At 39.3% G+C, this 22,638-nt stretch overlaps 1 protein-coding gene across 1 annotated transcript; it reads left to right on the top strand.

Annotated features, from left to right (window-relative positions):
* Positions 1-3,568: 3,568 nt before the first annotated feature.
* Positions 3,569-10,306, top strand: slc25a48 (solute carrier family 25 member 48). Its single transcript, XM_017690052.2, has 7 exons — positions 3,569-3,756; positions 5,048-5,091; positions 5,408-5,479; positions 5,664-5,916; positions 7,810-8,085; positions 9,098-9,231; positions 10,086-10,306. The coding sequence occupies exons 1-7, from the start codon at positions 3,711-3,713 to the stop codon at positions 10,188-10,190; spliced, it is 930 nt and encodes a 309-aa protein (XP_017545541.1). The 5' UTR covers positions 3,569-3,710; the 3' UTR covers positions 10,191-10,306.
* Positions 10,307-22,638: the final 12,332 nt, after the last annotated feature.

The following is a 22,638-nucleotide window of genomic DNA, read 5'->3' as shown; positions in this document are numbered from 1 at the left end:
AAGAGAGAGCTAGAAGAGTCCATTGCCAGCGCACAAGGGGTTTATTTGGAAATAAGCTATGTTATCAGTCCTGCACAGTTGTGACCATGCTGTAAACATCTGTGAAAAAGACCCACCCCTGGGGTCTTTCATAATTACTGTAGCGGCTGCAACGGCCCAGCAGTGACAGGAAATAGAGACGAGTTCTGATATTTCACACCCCAAGCTTTGCTATGCATTCCCATAAATATTCCCACTCATACAGTACTAATATGTCAACAAGAAAAGCTGACACATCTAAGTAAGCGTATATTCAAGGACTGTAATGTTGTCTCAGGCCTGTCAGACCCTGGTAATTTTCCATGAAGTTGTTATCAGCAAAAAAGGTCTGTGTTATCAAGATCATGTATATGGTTATTTGTAACCCAACCAGACACCTCAGTTAGAGAGTCTTAATGAGATAATCAAATGTGCCATGTTCATACTTTAACAGACGTCCTATTTAGACTATTAAAGTGAAATAGTGATTGGCTTACAAATGACACATTGCCTTTGATCAGTTGACCATCTCAAGGGGAAAAGTTGACATGTAATTAAAGTAAATGAGTACTTTGATGTGAAATGGTGCATTACCATTACTAAGATTTTCTTATAGTGGTGGTGAAAAGAACCAGGGGTTGCAATGTGTACATCACAAATATAGTTATTTTGTTTGTGACCAAAAAAAAATTATTATTATATATTTTGTTGATAAAAAAAAAATAAGAAAAAATAAGTTTTCTTTGGGCATTGTTTTGCCATACAGCCCACTTCATGTACCACTTGGCCATGATTTAACCCAAAACTATCAGAGAAAAGTGTCTCAGCCATTGGACAATGCATTTTGTTACCATTTCATGTAATAATGTTCTGTGAAGGAATATATAGAGGCATTAAACACTTTGTTGAAGCCATTAATACACACAATTTGAAATATTGGTGGAATTTCCCTTTATAAACTGATAGGTGGTGTTCATTTGTAAGTTAAGGATTAATCAGAGCACTAAAGTTTGAACAAAACAGGGTTACAACAAAAATTACCTTGATGGGTTAACCCAGTTCGCTTATACAGTTTATACAGTTAAGCCCAGAAATATTTGGACAGTGACACAGGTTTTGGTATTTTAGCTGTTTACCAAAACATGTTCAAGATACAGTTGTATAATCAACATGAGCTTAAAGTGCAGACTCTCTGTTTTAATTTGAGGGTATTCACATCCCAATTGGAGGAAGGGTTTAGGAATTACAACTCTTTAATATGTAGCTGCCTCTTTTTCAAGGGTTCTAAGGAAATTGGACAATTATCTCAAAAGCTATTTCATAGGCTGCATGGGCTATTCCCTCATTAATCCATCATCAATTAGCCAAGAAAAAGGTCTGGAGTTGATTCCAGGTGTGCTATTTGCATTTGGAAGCTGTTGCTGTGAACCCACAACATGCGGTCAAAGGAGCTCTCAATGGAAATGAAGCAGACCATCATTAGGCTGAAAAAAAGAAGAAATCCATCAGAGCGATAGCAGAAATGTTAGGAGTGGCCAAATCAACAGTTTGGTACATTCTAGGGAAAAAAGAGCGCACTGGTGAGTCCGGGAACTCAAAAAGACATGGACGTCCACGGAAGAAAACAGCGATGGATGATTGCAGAATCCTTTCCATGGTGAAGAAAAACCCTTCACAACATCCACCCAAGCTAAGAAAACTCTCCAGGAAGTAGGTGTATCAGTATCTAAGCCTACTATAAAGAGAAGACTTCATGAGGGTTCACCACAAGGTGCAAACCGTTAATCAGCCTCAAAAATGGAAAGGCCAGATTAGACTTTGCCAAAAACATATGAAGAAGCCTGGAACTTCTGGAACAGCATTCTTTGGACACATGAAACTAAGATCAACCTGTACCAGAATGATGGAAAGAATATAGTATGGAGAAGGCTTGGAATGGCTCATGATCCAAAGCACACCACATCGTCTGTAAACCACGGTGGAGGCAATGTGATGCCATGGGCATACATGCAATTCCTGAACATTTCATAGGATATTTTTGTCTACACTTCAATTGCATCTCAGTTGTTTCATTTGAAATCCAATGTGGTGGCTTGCAGAGCCCAAATTATGAAGATTGTGTCACTGTCCAAATATTTCTGGGCCTAGCTGTGTATATATATCATATATATACATTTGTTTAATTTAAACTCATTTTTATTAAACTAAGTTGCAAATAAATCTTAAACCAATACTTTGCTTGTTTGCAAAAAGTTACTTCATAGCCATTTGGATCTATCTAATGGAAATTGTTTGCCTTCAATATTTTGTGCTTGTGATAATTTTAATACACATCAGTGTCAGACAAATTTAAGACATTCTATTATAATATTGGTGTCACAAGAGTGCTGAGGTGCATAACTGCAGAGTACCAAACCTCCTCTGGCATTAACATCAGCACAAAAACTGTGCACCAAGAGTTTCATGGCATGGCGTAGAAGCTGCATGCAAGTCTTGCATCTCATAGTACAATGCCAAATGTCAGATGTAAAGCAAAAGTGGTGTAAGGCACACCACCACTGGAATCTGGCACTGTGGAAAACGCATTTCTGTGGAATGATTAATCATTTTTCTCTCTCTGGCAGTCTGACAGATGAGTCTGGGTTTGGCCAGGAGAATGTTACCTGCCTGACTGCATTATGTCAACTGTAAGGTTTGGTGGAGGAGGGATAATGATATGGGGTTGTTTTTCAGGGGTTGGCCTAGGCCCCTTAGTTCTAGTGAAGGGAAATATTAATGCTTCACCATGACAAGACATTTTAGACAATTGTATGCTTCCAACTTTGCAGGAACAATTTGGGAGAGCCCTTTTCTGTTTCAGCATGACTGAACCCCACTGAGTGTGATGTGGAAGAACTTGTCCGGCCTGCAGAGAGCCCTGACATCAACCCCATCGAATACATTGGGGATGAACTACAACAGAGATTGTGAGCCAGACCCTCTCGTCCACCATCAGTGTCTGACTCCTCAAATGCTCTTTTGGATGAATGGGCAAGAATTCACACAAACACAGTCCATAATCTTGTAGAAAGCCAGAAGAGTGGAAGCTGTCACACCTGCAAAGTGGGGACCAAGTCCATATCAATGCCTATGGATTTAGAATGGGATGGCATAAAAGCTCCTGTAGGTGTAACATGTAGTTGTCCCAATACTTGTCCATATAGTGTACATTATGCACATATTTCCAATATTTGATTGTTATGCTTTATGTGATGGTCCTTTGATATTTTAAATCTCTTCACTGGCATCCCTTCAAATAAACCAGAGCACCTTTTTTTTGAAGAGTATAGTTTTCCACGGAAGCAGCTATTGGTAGCCAAGCAAGGAAAGTAGGCTATAAAGGATCGAATGGAGAGCAGAAAAACAGTGAATTCGTTTGGAAACGTGCCAAGTGCTCTCATGGTATATGTTTTGATCCTGATAACGCCACTCAGCCTGTCTCGCAATGCTATTGGTGCTCAGGCTGTGGACTCCGTATCTCTACAACGCCCCCAAAATGCACTCATCAGGGGGAAAAGTTGTGCTGCTGGCTTCAGGTCTTCATCTGTTCCAGTGTTACAGAAACATGCTCAGGTTTAAGATGTTCTCGGCTGTTTGACGAGCCGCTGTGCGATTATTCGATTTTTACCTCAGACTGACCGTCGTTGGCTAAGATGACTTTCTTTCGGCTGGATGATTTTTTGGCAGGATGGATTGGAGGTGAGTGTGTTTTTTGTAGCGTGTTTATTTCACTCACTCTTTAGCTGAGCCGCTTATGGTCACGGAACCGGGGAATTGGAAAAGAGAGAAAGAAATAAACGCGACTTTTGCGTGACATGCTTTGTTTAAAACGTGTGGTGGAAATGCAGGGCTCACGCTGAACGAAGCTCGAGTCGGCTTCTTGCTCGACAGTTTCTTTTTCGAAGTTTACCGGTCGACCTTAAATGGTGCAGCAGTTACATTGTGGCGCTAGAGTGGAACTGTTACACTATTTAAGGTGGACCGGGAAAATCCGAGTAAGAAGCTGGCGAATGGGAAAGCCCTGTTTACGGTGACTGTTTAGAGGCCAAAAACATCACAAATAACAAGTACGGCTATCCACGGTCTATATATTGACCACGCTATGCTGAACTCGGGCATGTTCGCCTCAGAAAAGCCGTGATAAAAGTCTGCAAGTGATTTGGTGTAGCGTTAGTTAAGCGGCAACGAATGAAAAGCACAGCTTTATGATGTGACCCAGTGTTTTGCTCGCTTTCTCTGGAAAACACTCCAACGTTTGAGAAGGATAAACTGAAAATAGAAACCACAGAAGTGGTAAAGCGACAAGAGGTTTGAGGGGCGTTTTGCACTTTGTTTACTTCGCTTTTCCCCTCTTGTTTTTATTGTAGCAGAAAATACTATAATGAAATAAGCCCCTGTCACTTTTAAATGCCACTTTAGACACCCCCCCCCACCCCACCCCACCCCCAGAAAATAGAAACCACAGAGTTGGTAAAGCGACAAGAGGTTTGAGGGGCGTTATGCACTTTGTTTACTTCACTTTTCTCTTCTTTTTTTTATTGTAGCAGCAAATGCTATAATGCCAATGCAAATGAAATAAGTCCCTTATAAAGGCCACTTTAGACCCCCCCGCCCTACCCCCCTACCCCCCTACAGGACTCGCCAGGTTTCAAGTTTGTTTGCACTGCAGGGTGTTTTGGGGAGCCTGACAGGGTCCAGAGGCTATACTGTCCTTTGGCGAGCCACAATAAAATCCCTCCTTAAGGAGTGTCCTGATTTGCTTGCTGGATTGCCAGCCTTTTTATTTGTCTGTGCATTCACCCTAAAAAACACAATGTATGGTATTCATCATAGAAGACAAAGTGGTATTCATGAGTCTGCTGCTGGGACGTCCACCCACAAAGCTGTCATGAAAACCTGCTCTTCCTCTCCAGTGGCTTGTGTTGTCCCCTTAAAATAATTTAGCAGGTTTTTTTTTACATACAGACTATGCTGCTTTCTTTTGTTTCAGGTGCATCTAGTGTGATTGTGGGACATCCACTTGACACAGTTAAGGTATCCAAACTCATTCTTTTACCAGAAAAAAGAGGAAATATCTTGTTTCATGTGCAAAAAAGACTAAACAATCTAAAACCCAATGGGATGCTCAATCCTGCCCCGGGACATCTACTGCCCTGCAGAATTGAGCTCATCTAACACACCTGATCTGGATAAAGAAGATTAGAGTCAGGTATGTTGGATCTGAATTCTCCAGGGTGGTAGATCTCCAGGAACAGAAAAGGGCTCCTTGATCTAAGCAAAGAGAAGTCAGCTATGATTTGAGCCTCTGCTCCTGGGCATATCCTTGTTAGTGTCATTTCAATCTGTGCAGACACGTTTACAAGCAGGCAAAGGATACAAGAACACTCTTCACTGTATCGTCACCATCTACAAAAAAGAAACCGTGAGTGAACAGCTACTGCTCTTTTTTATGTGCACTGTAACGGTTTGGTCCTGCAATGTGTCTTGAGGCATTTCTTTCTCATACCTAACATGCTTGTATCTACATAACAAGAACTGCCTGAAGAATGCACCTGGCTAACTGGCTCTTTCCTCATCGTACCTATCAATTTCTACTCTTGCATTAGGTTGCTGGCTTTTTTAAAGGCCTCTCCTTTCCCCTGGCTAGCATCACACTCTACAACTCGATGGTGTTTGGCTTCTTCAGCAATTCTCAGAGACTCATCAGCAAGCTTCGTTATGGTGACGGGAGACACCCTTCTGGTATGCTTGACCTGACTGTGGCCAGCATGACAACAGGCCTGGTATCAGTAGGCCTGGGAGCACCTGTGGATCTGGTCAAAATCAGGCTGCAAATGCAAACACAACCAGTTCTTGCAGGTAGGTCTGAAATTCAAATGAGGTGATCTGCAGTCAGTGTATTTGGGTATACAATCATATGCAAATGTTTGGGGGCCCTTGGTCAGATTGCTTGTTTTGTTGATTTTCTAAGGGAAAATGAGAACACATCCTTCCACTTCTGCACTATATAATAACTGTTTATTTGCTGAATTTAATATATTGAAAAAATTCAACATACAATAGAGTAGTGGTGAACGGAGAACACAAATCATGTACTTGAGTTAAAGTAGAGATACCCAAGATAAAAAATTACTTCAGTAAAAGTAGAAGTTCTCTCTTTAGACCTCCACTAAAGTATTTGCAAAAATATTTCAAATGTACTGAAGTATTGAAAGTAAAAATACTACAAATGTATTTATGGCTGCAATGTCCTATTATCATTTTTGTGACAAGACTCTTGCTTTATCAATTTATTTTAGGTACAAATACTCTAGTATCACTTTTGGTAAACCAATCTTTTAATAGAATGTCATCAATTAGTCTGTCACTAATGTCTATTAATATTATTATAAGAACAAAACACCAAAGGCAAACAATTTGCATTAGGTAAACATTTTGCAAACAAGTAAAGTTTCGGTTTAAGTTTTATTTGCAGTTTAGTTAGTTTTAGGGCCACTGTTAATAAAAATAGTTGACTTCTAGAATAAAGTCGTAATGTTTTGAGAAAAAAGTTATAGAATTGTGAAATTAAAGTGGCATTAATACCAGCAAAGGTCTCAATATTGTGGCAAAAGGCTTTGCAGAGGGAAGGCCCCACCTCCTCATGTTAAATGAGGGGCGTTGAGGAGTTGGTGGAGTTTATTTAAGATAAAGAGCCAGACAGACTCGGAGGAAACTGTCTGTTTTGTAAGAAGAGAGTCGCACATGCCTATCGGGGCTACATCACTGTTGTATTCAAAGAGGGCATGAAGTTTCACAGACAATGAGTATGATAATGAAAACGATCCACAAAGAGATAGGAGTGAGTGGAACTCCAGTACCAGTACAGCAGCCAAGACCACTGCAGTTAGCCCATTTTATCCTCCAAATTTTATGACTTTTTTCCTGAAATATTACAACAATATTGCAATTTTTATTACTATTACTATTTATTGAAATGATTTTATTCTTGAAATAGTAAGCTTTTTTTCTCTAAAATATTACGTCCTTATACTCTCGAAAGTGTATAACTTTTTTCTCTAGATATTATTACCTTATTATCGTAGTCTATTTCTTATTTTTGTCAACAGTGGCCCTAAAACACCATTGTACATCCATATGCTTGTACTGTGTCGGTATGTCTAATGGGTCAAAACAAGCTCAAAACAAAGTGTGTGCTGAACCTTGATTTGTGTTCTTGCTTCACGTTTCTTTTGTTCTGACTTTGAAAAATGTTGCGTTTTTATACACACATAAACCAAAAGGAATGTCAGATTTCACAAAAAGTAGTGGAGTAAAAAGTAAGATATTTGACTGTGAAATGGAGTGGAGTTAAAGTAAAAAGTTGCCCAAAATCGAAATACTTCAGTAAAGTACAGATGCCCAAAAAAACTACTTAAGTACAGTAACGAATTACATTTACTTCGTTACTATCCACCACTTCAATACAATAGAGAATTTGCTAACTTACAAAGCATTTAAATTAGCACTTATAGGTTGAGATGAGAGAGAGTGTTTGAGTAGTTTTAGCATGATAGCCTACTTCTAAATGCTCATCTTAAGTTAAGTACTTGAAATAAAATTGCTTATTTAGAGCAGTTTTTAAAGATTGGAGTTGGTCTCAGCCAGTACCCCAGGTTTTAATATTAGTGTGAAAATGTGATGTCAGACAATCTCTACTCATTAGATTTATTCACATTTAAATTTTTGTATACAACTTATCTCTGTTTCCAGAAAACGTCACCCTTGCTGGTAATGGCAGTGTCCCGCTTCGGACAATGGGCCTGCAGGCCCAGCCCGTTTATAGAGGCCCCCTTCACTGTATCAGCAGCATCCTGCAGACTGAGGGAATCCAGGGGTTGTACAGAGGGGCAGGAGCCATGGTGCTGCGCGACGTGCCTGGATATACCCTTTATTTCATCCCATACATTTTATTCTGTGACTGGTTAAAGCCTAATGGGAACAGCCCCCCTCACCCCTGCTTCATTTGCCTCGCTGGAGGATTAGCAGGTAGCAGGGTTTGTCACTAAATGTCTTCTCTGGACTGCATTGATTCAGGTTGTTTGTTTAATCATAAGAAATGACACAAGTGTGCTATAAACTTGGAGAAACTCCAAGGACAGCTAGTTGCAGTGCTAGTCCTGTTTGTATTTTTTCAGGTGCCCCTGCTTTATTCTCTCCAAGTTCTAATGAGTGAAAAGATCACAGGATAATAGAAACTTAGTGCAACTCTCTTCATTCACTTAGAAGAATCAAAGCAGTCAGATTTTTATCAGTAAATCCTCTGGACTTCAACATCGGTCAATATTGTCAGCCCTGCAAATATACTGGAAACTTTCTGTGAAGTGAAATGTATTTATTATTTTAGACTTTGAGACTTTATGTGGTTTATTTGAGTTCATGTCATAGTTAGCTCTGTAAAACCAGTGTAGGTCAGTCAGGGCCTAGCTAAGAGTATGCAAACATTTGCATAGACTTTGTTTTCTCAAAAATAGAATAGAGGAATTTACATTGCAGTACTAAAAAACATGTAGTATAGAAATACTAGATGATGATACGAGATGAATTGAGGCACATTATACAGAATCAGCCACATCCTAACTCTTACCGTTTTCTTTAAGATGCTTTTCACCCCAGTAGATGTTGGCAATACGAGAATATTGTATCATTATTGTGATAAATGTTGGTATCATATTAACAATGAACTTTTCTGAGCATATCATTGATAACGTCCATATTTAATGAAATAGAAAAACTGCATTTTCTATTACAAACGGGGCATAATTAGTACTGCCTAATTTGATTTAGTGCAGTGCAGTATTTGAAACACTGAATACAGTTCATTGTATTCATAGGTTTAAATGGCAGGTTTTAAATGCAGCACTACTAGTGCATTGAGTCTCTGTGTCAAAACATCATGATACATATTGTTAATCATGAAATGTCTTCAAGCATTGTGATGTAAGATTGTTGCCATATTGCCCACCCCTACCTCAAGTCTTTTATGCGTCTTTTCCTTCAGGATCCATATCTTGGGTCACAGCAACACCAGCTGATGTGGTTAAGAGTCGATTGCAGGCAGACGTTATGCACAACAGGAAATATAAAGGAATTGTCCATTGCATCATACAGAGTTACAAGACAGAGGGAATACATGTAAGTACACCAGACTAGGTAGATAGACTTTAATGCCATGTCATCACTCTATTGAAATTGATTACTAGCGATGGCACATTGAGAGGCTTTTATTGTCGGCTCAGACAGGAAATGACCTGTAAAGACATTGTTGCATAATAAAATAATCAGTAACGAAAAGTTCACCTTGCATAAGATACTGGTCTGTCTGTCTGAATGCCAGGTGGACAGAGATCCATAAGGTCATGGGGTACACCAAATAAGAACGTTGCACTTGATTTCTATTTTTTGTTCAGTGGACAATATAAAAAAAACTAAAAATTGGCCTATTTTTTGGCTAATTTGGCTAACTTATTTGTTTTCAGACTGAACACAATTTATAGTACTGTAGGCGCGTTTATAGTACTGGATTGATGCACATTCACTGTGAGGCTCCCAGTAATATATAGCATGTAATGTTTCCAATGCAGAATAGGAAAACAAAGTTGTTGTTAAATGCACACTCTACCATTTAACAATCATTGTTGTGCTAAGATGCTTTTCCATAACCCAGCCCTGTAGAATTCTGTATTTAGCCCTGAATAACTCATAACTAAATTTGTGTAGAAGTTGTAGAAACCCTAACCCTGAAATATCAAAAACTGAATCAAATCTTATCTTCAGAATTGAAAACCATATCAAGTCTGAAGATATGTGTATCATTACTTCCCTACTCATAACTCTTGAATTCTATTTTCATATCTTCGAAACATGAAATATAGCCTTTGGTTATTACTACTGGTTTATTACTAGACTATAGCTTGATTGGTATACTATATGAATTGAGTATGGATTGAACTGTTTTTAACTATGTATTCATTTGTTCCCTAACTCAGGTTTTCTTCCGTGGTGTGACAGTGAATGCAGTCAGAGGATTTCCCATGAGCGCTACTATGTTCCTGGGTTACGAACTTTCCCTCAGGTTTTTTCGAAGCCTGTAACAACCTTCCAAATCTCTACTTAACACCGAGACTGACTAGTTCTTAGTGTGGATAATATTCATCCAAGATTTTACTGTTTACAAAGATCTGCAAAGTAAACTGCAAAGTTTACAAAGGTTAGCTAGTTACTCTGCTATTCTGATTCTTCTATGGTATCAGTTACAGTTTCGCTTATTTCTTATGTTAAGAAAGAGTAAACATATTAATTACCCATGATTTACAGATGTTAACACAGCTTTTACTAGACTGTGTGTGTGTGTGTATATATATATATATGTATATATGTATGTGTATCTATCTATATCTATATCTATCTATATATATATATATCTATATCTATCTATATATATATATATATATATATATATATATATATATATATATATATATATATATATATATATATATATAGTATGTATGTGAGAGAGATTTTCAAAATGTTTATTTTACTCATAGTCACATGAATTCACTTTAAACATAGATGCTGCCTTTAAAGAACTGGCCACTATCAGTCAACAGTTCACATGTCTTAAGATGCTGTGCAATATTTGATCATTTGTAGATAACCAGATTCAAGCTTGAGATGTTTGTTGATAAGATTATATTATTAATATCATGTATATATGGAAATAATGTCAGTTGCATTCCATAAAGAAAGGTATAGCAAACAAATGTAATGTTTTGCCTAAACCTGTGGAAAATGTGATCCTTCAGCTGCAGTAGCCACACAGATAAAACTGTTTCAGAAAAACATGACTGTTATCAACAAACAAATGGACATTGTAACATGGATTATAGATTTTAGCTTCTACAAAACAAAAACGTTAAACTTTTTTGCTCAATTCGTCATTCTATACACAGAAACCTACAAAATGAGGTTAATCATTGATCCGGTTATTTGCTAAATGTGAAGTTCAAATGCCTTTATCGATCAAAAGTTTAATTATTCATATAACCTAAATTTGCATTAAAGAATCCAGGACAACAGCATATCAGGGACAGAGCTGCATCTCTGACTTGCATAATCATCAGCTTTGTTCAAACATTAGCTTCTTTGTGCTTTCAGCATGCAAAGCAAATTCAGGACGTCTTTCAGATATCAGCTACACACTCCTGCAGAATCATAATGAGATGAGAACAGATGCAACCAGAATGGCAAAATGAATCAAGGAAATTGTTTTGTTTGTTGAATATCATTCAAATATTCCTATAGCAGAAAAACACACCACCAAATTAATAGCAGACTGACTGGCTGAAGGGTTTTATTGGTCTCTTGAGTTAATGCTGCTTTCAGATGTGCTTAAAAAAACACATTCCTTTGTAGCTTTGTACCCAGCTGCACTCCACAGCTCTAGAGAATTGACAAAAGATGAGATATTGTTAACTCTATATGTCCAGCATTACATAAAACTTTAGCCATGTTTCTAGTGAACAACGTTGAGAGGCAGTGATTGCAGCTGAAAATCTCAAATATGTATTAAGGCCTGAATGAGAACTCTCTTAGCCTTTCTTTTTGAATACAAAGCAAATTAGTTCTGATTAGTAGGTGCTTTTGCACTTAAAGGGGAATTCAGCAAGTTTTTAAAGATTTTCTGCATAGTTGAGTCATTCAGAGTGTTTTGATGTGAAGCCCTGTGTTACTGTGTTACTTTCCCTGTTTTACAGGGAAATACCACCATTTTTTCTAAATTTATACACACTAATGCACACACTGTAAACAGTCATTCAGAGTGGTTTGATGTGAAATGGTTAGTTGTAGAGAAAACTGACTTGGATTTTCTTCATAACGGTAGTGGGAGTAACCGGATTGCCTACACAAATATACCTGCGCACTATTCAAACCTTTTTTATATGTAAGGTTGATGATGGTAAAATAGTGGGAAATCTTACTTTTCTGTGGGGACTACTTTGCTGTACAACACCTTGTGCCCTGTGTGAACCATGTATGCCATGTATGGGTTTTAACTCCTTAAATGGCCAGAGCCTGCCAGGCCCAAATAATAATGATACTAATGAAAGTAAAAATAATAGTAATAGTCCAGTAAAAACAAAGGGAAAAAAAAAGTAAAAAAAAAACTAGTTAAACACCAACATAAATAAATATGTTTCTACCTGTTTTAAAAACCATTGACAGAAGGAGCCTCACAGATGTTTATTGGTAATTTCCAGATCTTTGGTGCATAACAACAACACACTGCCTCTCCACTCGTTTTAAGTTGTATACATGGAATATAGAGAATTCAGCACTAGATGATCTTAAAGCTCAATTTGGAACATATCAGACACTCAGAAATGTATGAAGGTGCAATTACATTAAGTGATTTAGAAACTTTTATAGTTGATTCTAAAAGACACAGGCAGCCAGTTGAGTAATGCTAAAAATGCTCTAATATGATCTTGTTTCTGGTGACTTTCATTGAGGGAGGCATTAAACACTTCATATGTCTAGTTCTTATCATCAGAACTGTGAATAATTCTGACCAAGCGTTTCACAACACACCACTCCCAGTGACTTTATTTACAGACATGGTATCTTGTTTATTTGCATGGAACACTGCATCAGTTTACAGTAATATGTGTGTAGAATATTATAGACATAGAAAAGAAGAAAGAGGAAAAAACCTTTTAATGTGGCAAAAAGTCTATTAAAAACACTATTAGAATAAATAAAATTGGGCAAATGTGTTGTGTTGACCATTATTTAGGCCCAGTATTTAAAGATACCATCTAATATCTGTTTATCTAATGAACACCTCATTAAATCAGGAGAGGTGCTGATGGAATTGAATTGAAACATGCAATGGCTGGAGTGCAGTAAGAAGTCAGAAACCTCCCTCATCAACTTCTAATGACGACATTAATGACTTACAAGCAAGCAATTCTTGTTACATCGAAGTATGAATATTTATGTGTTTATACTGACGTTACTTACTACAGAAATACACTTATTGATATGATAAATAGCTTTCATCAGTTTCCATGATTCCCCAAGTTGATCCTTGCAGAGAACCCAAATGACTTTTGCAGAATTTATTTGATTTTGCTGAATTAAGAAGTTTTTGGTAAGGAAGTTCTTCCTGGCTCTTTAACTAACAAGCCAGCAGAAACAAAAAAGGTACATTTTTAATAAAGTTGGCTGATGTCAGTGTCACATTGCAACTACAGTAACAGATATTTTGTGCATTTATTTTGAATATCGTCAGTATCCAATGAAAACCATGTTCTCCATTTTTGTTGATTTTTAGTTTTCTGCATCATTTCAACAAACCAGCTGTCCTGTACATACATCATGATGAATGGACCAAAAGAAATGCTCTAAAATGACTTGAAACAAAATCTCTTTACATTGACTTACATTGAAAAGTAAGAGTGTTTTTGCCTTCTCCTGTAAAGTTAATATTTAGGAGATACTTGTTTTTCATTGGACAGCGGCGATATCCAAGTGCTGCTATGAAATCAGCACTAGATGCTGTTCTTTCTTTATACTCAAGGCAGTTAAGTTTAAAACCACAGTCTGGAACTGTTTTTTTGGGTTCACATATGTTGACAATAATCATAAAACCATTACATCATAAAAATTGTGCATTCGTGAATGTTCACACACATACAAATGAAAAACAGATACTGAGCCTCTGGGAAAGAGAAGAACTTTGGGAAAATACATATGTTGGCAACAATCATAAAACCATTACATCATAAAAATTGTGCATTTTTGAATGTTCACAAACATAGTTGCAAATGCAAAATAGACACTGAGCCTCTGGGAAAGAGAAGAACTTTTGGGAAAGACTGTTGACAGTGATTAAGATTGTAACCAACATTAAGGTAACTCAGGGTAAGTTTTGAACCTTTTCATAGGAGCGCTCTATATTCAGTAACTGCTGCAGGTGGGATTATATCCTCTGGGAGACGAGGAACTGGACAGGTACAATATATCCACCCACTAGATAGAGTCATTGCTTGTAAAACAAAAGTTCTATCTGGTATTCTATGTTCTGTCTGATAAGCAATGCATTTTTCAACACTAGAGGTCAGCAGTGTACTGTTCAAAAAAAAAAAAAGGTGCCAGAAGTGGTTCTATGGAAGGATGCCACATTATCACTAAGTTTGGGTCCTTAAAGAAACGTGTTTTGTAGAGGAGATATGAGGCAGTGAAGATGCTCCTCACCAGTGCTGCATGATGTATCAAATGTTTGATGCATATTTAATACTACAGCATAATAATCAACTTTTAATATGTTCAAATTTGTCTATAATCTCAGGCTTATTAAGGGGTTAAAGATCAGAATCAGAGTATTACTATATTAATCTGTCTTTAAGCAAATTATATTGTGCATGCTAATGTGATTTCAGTATTCATTCAGTGAATTCAGTAAAATATAGAGTTCCTGTTCCTACAAACAATCAACAGATTTACAACAGGTTTAACTGAACCTCTTCTTGTTTTAAATACAATGCGATCAATTTGGCACACAAGTTCAGGACACTCAAGTATATGGAGTGGTCACTTATAGCCAGAGACCGTTTGAGGGGAGCCTGGCCACTTCTTATTTCTCTCATTACATCAAAAATATGACTGAAAAATGCCAGAGGGCGCCTGCGAGCTAGTCCTCAATGAATGGAGGTGAATGGAGCAAAACGGATAGTTTTGAATTCCTTGCCCAGGACCTTTCTTTCATTTTGGAAAGTAGAAGGATGCATTCCACTAAAAAAGAACTCCATCCATCCATCCATCATCTTCCGCTTCTCTGGGGTTCGGGTCGCGGGAGCAGCAGCATCCTGAGCAATGAGGCCCAGACCTCCCTTTCCCCAACCACTTCCACTAGCTCCCTGGGAGGGATTCCGAGGCGCTGCCAGGCCAGCTGGGCGATATAGTCGCGCCAGCGTGTCCTGGGTCTTCCCCGGGGTCTCCTCCCCGGTGGACTTGCCTGTGACACCTCCCAAGGGAGGCGTCCAGGAGGCATCCTAACAAGATGCTCGAACCACCTCAACTGGCTCCTCTCGACGTGGAGAAGCAGCGGCTCTACTTTGAGTCCCTCCCGGATGACCGAACTTCTCACCCTATCTCTAAGGGAGAGTCCAGCCACCCTGCGGAGGAAACTCATTTCGGCCGCTTGTATTTGCGATCTCGTTCTTTCGGTCATTACCCAAAGCTCATGACCATAGGTGAGGGTGGGAACGTAGATCGACCAGTAAATCGAGAGCCTTGCCTTATGGCTCAGCTCTTTCTTTACTACAACAGACCTGTAAAGAGCCCGCATCACTGCTGACCCAGCACCAATCCGCCTGTCAATCTCCCGCTCCCTTGTACCATCACTCGTGAACAAGACCCCGAGATACTTGAACTCCTCCACTCCCTTTTCCGCCTGAGAACCATGGCCTCGGATTTGGAGGTACTGATCCTCATCCCGGCCGCTTCACACTCGGCTGCAAACCGATCCAGTGAAAGCTGAAGTTCACGGCCTGATATCCCCAATAGGACCACATCATCTGCAAACAGCAGCGATGTGACCCTGATGTCACCAAACCAGACACCCTCCATCCCCTGACTGCGCCTAGAAATTCTATCCATAAAAATTATGAATAGAATCGGTGACAAAGGGCAGCCCTGACGGAGTCCAACTCTCACTGGGAACAAGTATGACTTACTGCCGGCCATGCGAACCAAATTCCTGCTTTGTTTGTACAGGGCCTGAATGGCTCGTAGCAAATGCCATGTACCCCGTACTCCTGAAGCACCTCCCACAGAATACCCATGGGAACACAGTCGAATGCCTTCTCCAAATCCACAAAGCACATGTGGACTGGTTGGGCAAACTCCCATGAACCCTCCAGAATCCTGGAGAGCGTAAAGAGTTGGTCTAGTGTTCCACGACCAGGGCGGAACCTGCACTGCTCCTCCTGAATCCGAGGTTCGACTATAAGCCGGACTCTCTTATCCAGTACCCCTGCATAGACCTTACCAGGGAGGCTGAGGAGTGTGATTCCCCTGTAGTTGGAACACACCCTCCGGTCCCCTTTTTTAAAAAGAGGCACCACCACCCCAGTCTGCCAATCCAGTGGCACCACCCCCGATGTCCACGCAATGTTGAAAAGGCATGTCACCCAAGACACCCCAACATCCAGAGCCTTGAGGAACTCGGGACGGATCTCATCCACCCCTGGAGCCCTGCCGCCAAGGAGCTTTTTAACTGCCTTAGCGACTTCGGCCTCAGTAATGGACAAGCCTATTCCCATGTCCCCAGACTCTGCCTCCTCACTGGAGAACGTGTTTATGGGATTGAGAAGGTCCTCAAAGTATTCCTTCCACCGCCCAATGACGTCTTCAGTCGAAGTCAGCAGCACACCATCTCCACTATATACAGTGCTAGTGGCACACTGCTTTCCCCTTCTGAGTCGCCTGACGGTTTGCCAGAATCTTTTCGGAGCCGACTTAAAGTCACTTTCCAAGGCCTCACCAAACTCTTCCCACACCCGGGTTTTTGCCTTGGCAACGACTGAAACCGCAGATCGCTTGGCCTGTCGATACCTGTCAGCTGCCTCTGGTGTCCTACAGGCCAACCATGTCCGTTAGGACTCCTTCATCAGCTTAACGGTATCTCTCACCTGGGGTGTCCACCTCCGGGTTCGAGGATTACCGCCCTGACAGGCACCAACTACCTTGCGACCACAGCTACAGTCAGCCGCTTCAACAATGGAGGAGCGGAACATGGCCCATTCTGAGTCAATGTCCCCCACCTCCCCCGTTTTTCTGGTCAAAGTTCTGACGGAGGTGTGAGTTGAAGATCAATCTGACAGGTTTTTCTGCCAGACGTTCCCAGCAAACCCTCACTATACGTTTGGGTTTGCCTGGTCTGACCGGCATCTTCCCCCACCAAAAAAGAACTTTCCAGTATATTTCCTTTTTTTTTTTAACAGTAAATGAGTTTTGTGCAGTAGGACACTAGTATTACTGCTACTGAGTGCTGATTGGTTGGCAAGCTGATCACCTCATTGGCTGAATGAAGCAGTTTGGTGTTAAAATGTTTTATGCTATTCTGTGTTCTGGAAATGAATTCATTCTTCTGTATAGAATGTTTAAGCCTTTACAAACTATTAACACACTGCGCTGTTTGCTCCACATTAAGGCCTCAACACAAGTACACCAATGCAAATGACAACGCATTGCTCAGTCCTTCTGTACAAATGAATGGACTTCTAATGGTGGTGTACTACTTCTGACATACTGTTTAGTATGGTAGTATACTGCAGCCTAAATGAACTCATTAGCAGAACCAATCAACATCTCAGTTTCAGCTGGGAGGTGGAACATTTCACAAACAGTGAAGTCTTTCTGTTTCCTGAGAAGCTGTGGTTCACTATTCCAGTAACGATGTTTTGACTGCGATACACAAACATGCTTGAGCACAGTTTATGTCACTGTACTACTCAAATGTACTAAATGTCAGTTTAAATATGTCTTAACTAAGGACACTTTTACACCCATCTTGGCATTGGCCTACCGAGCTTTTTCTTCAGTTCAATCCATTTTGTACTCATATTTATTGGCATAAATCGCGGGTCTTGACTCACTTGTTTAGGGGGCAGTCGTGGGCTGGAGGTTAGGGAACTGGCCCAGTGCTGACAGTCCATGACTGAGCTGTCTTTGAGCGAGACACCTAACACCAATTGTTCCCCAGGCGCCGTAGATAGGGCTGCCCACCGCTCCAGGCAAGTTTGCTCACTGCCCCCTAGTGTGTGTGTTGCACATTATTATTGCAATTTCTGATTAGTTTAAAGCATATAAAACAATATTAGACAGGTTTAGGGCTGCCCTGTAACTCTGCCCAGACTTTCTCTCTTTGAATCTCAGTTCAATTATGTCCAAGCCAAGAACCAATTACGAACCTTTATTCTTAAGAGGGTATTGTTCCTCAATTAACATTCATGGTTTGAAAATTAGAGGCAAAAATAACGTCCAGAGAGCACTTTTTTCCATTTGTTTAGATCAATGTTGTCATTGCACCTCTTTTGTCACTTCAACTGACTCCTTTCATCTATGGTCAGTGGAGTGGTAGATGAGTTTTAAGGAAAAACAGCTGAGACCACACGCTCTCACTAAAGCTACCAGCCTGCACTGTCTCTGCTTCATTACAGATGAAAGCTGACCACCAGCCCTTCCTCCACTCACTACTGCTCTCCTTCAAAGGCCATTAGCAAGATGACATAAGGGCAGAGTTAATCACGCCATGACAATACTGCAGAGTAACTGCTATGTTACTGCATACTGCTATGTATTTAAACATTATATATAACATACAGTATATATATATGTGTGTGTGTGTGTGTGTGTGTCATGAAGAAAACATATATGAAATGTTCCTATAATAGCTGTTATAATGATCAATATTTTACCACAGATTAAATAATTTATCTTAAAGGGGAATTCCACTAATGTTTTGAACTTTTTGCATAATTAAATCAGTAAGAGGACAACAAAGTTATGCATCATGGTTTGATGCAAAACTCTGTTTTACAGAAAGAAGCAAGACATTTGAAGCACTAAAAGCCTCTAAAACCTACATCACTGAAAGTTATTTCATGAAATGTTAACAAATACACTACTTGATACCGGAGACATTGTTTTATGACAGTTTTGAGAGATGCTTTTGTTGTAAAACATATTTTTAAATATACTTCCAAATAGTGCTCAAAGAATGTTTCACTTTTATTTTGTAAAAATCCACCATTATTAGCATTTCACATACATTGCATGTAGGTTCACTGGTAATTTTGGATAGTAAATAAAATGGCTATAATATATTTGTATTATAAACTCTGTGACTCCTGGTTTCAGTCACCACCACAGTAATGAACTCTGGAATGAACCATCTCACATCAAACCACTCTGATTACTGAATCACCACTGAATTATACAGAAATGTTCAGAAATCAGTGGAATTCGCCAACATATTCTATTAGTTTGGCAGCAGCAGATTCTTTGGCAGGGTCTCTCTGTCTCAAGAAGCGAAGGACTAAGAAATGATGTCTTTTTTATCAAGGAGATCTGATTCTAAACAAACACAATCCAATGAAGTGATTGATCAGTTAAACAGCATGTGATCAATACACCAATAGACCTGCATCATGCAAAAAGGATTGAATCTTCTCTGCCTAGGAGAGGAGATTAGATCTGCCTTTTTGGGTACAGAATGCTTTGCAAATAAATTTTTATAAAGATTGAAAGCAATAAAATAATGTGATAAAAATGCGCGTAAACTTCAAATGTATGCAGAAACTGTCCAGTTCAAGCCCTCAGAGCACTATGAAAATGAGAGAAGCCACTTTGATCATTGATCCCTTTCACAGGATTAAAATGGAGGGTAGAGGTTTACATCCTACTGAGCCGTAGCCTCAGAGCGCACATAAACTCTTAACAGAGATGGATGGGTGTCTTCCTCATCTCTGTCAGCCAGGCCTTCACTCTGCTGCTTCCAGGAAGCCACAGTGCAGAAAGTGAAAGGAATCCCAGGCCTAGAAATGCAGGGCTTTGGTTCTGTTTTGCATATAAAAAAATGTTTCTTTTGCCAAGAAAAGAGAAAAAGTCATGCATTGAATTTACTTGATTCCAATGTGTACATAAATTCCACATAAATAAAACTACAGCAACAAAATTATGGCCACTATAAATAAACAGCAAATAAATCCAAAAGGAATTGTGCTCATACGTTTGATATATATTGATCCATGTAGAAAAGATGTACATATTTGTGTTGATCTGTATTTTTTGTTAAATTAATTGCAAATAAATAGAAATTGTCCACAAAGATTTGCAAAAAAATATCATATTTAACTCCCCTGTAGATGATGTGTTAACCAATTTTTATTTAGAAAATCAACAAAAGATGTAATTAGTGCAACTTTTGAATATGTCTGTATAAGCTTAGTTTACTTATATAAGACAATCTTGATCCAAATATTCACCTCATGCTCTTTATGCTTAACACTTGTCTTACTTGCATCTATTTTTACATAACTGATTATGTTACTAATGGTTCATTTACCTGGGTCTATAAAGCGCTGCTGCAGTGCACACACTGCAGTTCACCCTGTCTCAATGCTACATTCTCTGGAGAGATGTTGTGATTGGGTTACCTCTGCTTGTCCATGGTTGTCATGAATAAGGTTTTATTGCTCTTTATTGTGGGGACAGGGAAGGTTTCGCATGCCAGCTGCTGTTCCTGGTTGGCAATATAAACCCCCCCGAGAGTGCCTCCCCACAGAAAGCAAACATGAGAGGAGAATAACATAATAACCAACCTCTGGCCTGGCTTGGGTTTCCTCTTTACCAAACCCTGCTTCCGAAAATGAAAAGAGGTGGCTCACAAACTAATATCATTTGGATCCTGAAATCAGATTATGTGTGTATGGTCTGGCTGTCTTAGAAAAGGTTAAAATGGCCTATATTATACATTTTTCTTCTATTGGATTTATGTCCCAAAGATGGTTGTAATTCACTTTAATACAGCTATTTTCAAACCATTCCTGATGCATTAGAACTAAACAGGCTGTTTTTGTTACCTTTCATTTAAGACTGGTGTATGTAAGTGACCTCTATTCTGATTGGCTACCCTGTCTTAAGACAGAGATCAGGGACCAAATCTGCTGCTACTTATCACTTTAGTTTGAATAAGCAGGCTGTAAACCAGGAGCATAGCTACAGGAGGGCCCAAGGTGGGCTAAATACAAGGCAGAAGAGATAGTTTACTGGTTGAGAAATGAATGGGATAGCTTGATAACTGTCAACATGACATTAAAAACAGCCCTTCTTTGAGGAAAAATTAAGAGGTGCAGTAGCCTGAAAAAATATCTTTGTGTTTTTTAACCAAATGCTAAAAAGTACTAATGCTTTTTTGTCCAATTTTAGCAATGTTTTCAAATTTTGTTTTCTGAATGTTAATGTCTCTCTTGTTTTTTTTCTCCAGTTCAGTTCATTCATTCTCGTGACATTATTTTAAATACAATTTAGATCAATAATAGCTCTCCTTTGATCACAATTTTTGGTTGCTGCTTTTACCATGGCAGAGTATACACATCTGCATGCAGTCATGCAGCCCACTGTCACTGTTTTACACCAACCGTTTCAACAGGGCCATGTAAAAACAGCATTATCCTGCTTAGCTGTTTCTGTAGATTGTGGGAACATAGATGAGCTGTGCTAGTTTCTAGTGTAGAATTCTACTTACCTAGCTTGTGAGCTAGTAAAGTTGATCATGGTTGAAAATACAAAGTTCAATGCTGCAAAAATGATGAGAACATCACAGCTTCAAGCCATTCACCCCATCTACACATAGTTCTCGAAAAGGTAGGGCTCTGGTAGCTGTTACAGTAAGTAGACAGTTAAATGATGAATCAGCTTCAGTGCATGAAATCAAGCGCAAGTCTAGCAGTCCCCTTATTTACATATCATTTACATCAACCATGTCATTATTCATGCAGATGTTTCAGTAAAACAGCAGCATTCAGCAGCGATGGCTGTGGTCAAGTCAAAGTTTATTTATATAGTGCTTTTTGCAAGCAGCTTTACAGAAAATCTAAATCCAAGCCCCCATGAGCAAGCCAGGGGCAACACTGGCAAGAAAAAACTGGTTAAGAGCAAGAGAAGAACTAAGACTCAAAAGGGAAACCCATCCTCCACTGGTTGACACCAACACATGAGCAGTGAACAGAAGATATGATTTTATAATTAATATAAAATTTTGAATTTAGAGAAAAGGGAATAAAGAATGAGTCATTGGACAGATGTATTTAGATTAACCAGGGATAACTGATGATTACTCTTAGAGGCCTATCAAAGTAACAATGAAAAAAAAGATCTATGAGAGTCAATCACTGTCACCAGTGAAAACCATTGACTACTGCTAGGAGTGTATCACAGTTAAACCATGGGTGTCAATGACTACTGTTACAGGCCTATTATGATCTGTTAGTATGAATACGAAGAGCTCAGTGTATTGTGAAGCAGGTGAAACAATGCCTGTGATTAAATAGTTTGAGTCTGTGCAGCAGCAGAATCATCAGGAGGGTGAGTGGCATGCGGGTCAGGCTTTTCTGCACAGCATTGGACAGCCAGAAGCTCCATGTTGGTCAAACTGGTCCAGAACACGGGCAAGCAGGGGCATTCGATCAAGGCAGATGAAGGATCAGCATCAGACTGCACAGCATGGGCAGCTCAGCAAAAAAAATATAGACATTTCTATTAGAAGTGACTGATTACAGTATACAGTGTTCAACAGTGTGCAAGCAGAAACTCCAGCAGGTCTAGCAATTACAGCCATATTACAAATGGAGAGCCAGAAGGTAACAAAGACATGAGGGCTCCCTGAGATGTCAGAGCCTCTCTGCTCCACTAAGAAAAGTTCACACAGGTAATGGGGGGCATGGCCGTTTAGAGTTTTAAATATCAGTA

This window comes from Pygocentrus nattereri, chromosome 8 (genome assembly GCF_015220715.1).
Source record: "Pygocentrus nattereri isolate fPygNat1 chromosome 8, fPygNat1.pri, whole genome shotgun sequence".
In the NCBI taxonomy this organism is placed as follows: Eukaryota; Metazoa; Chordata; class Actinopteri; order Characiformes; family Serrasalmidae; genus Pygocentrus; species Pygocentrus nattereri.
The sequence above is the reverse complement of the archived record's forward strand: the minus strand, read 5'-3'. Positions and strand labels throughout refer to the sequence as shown.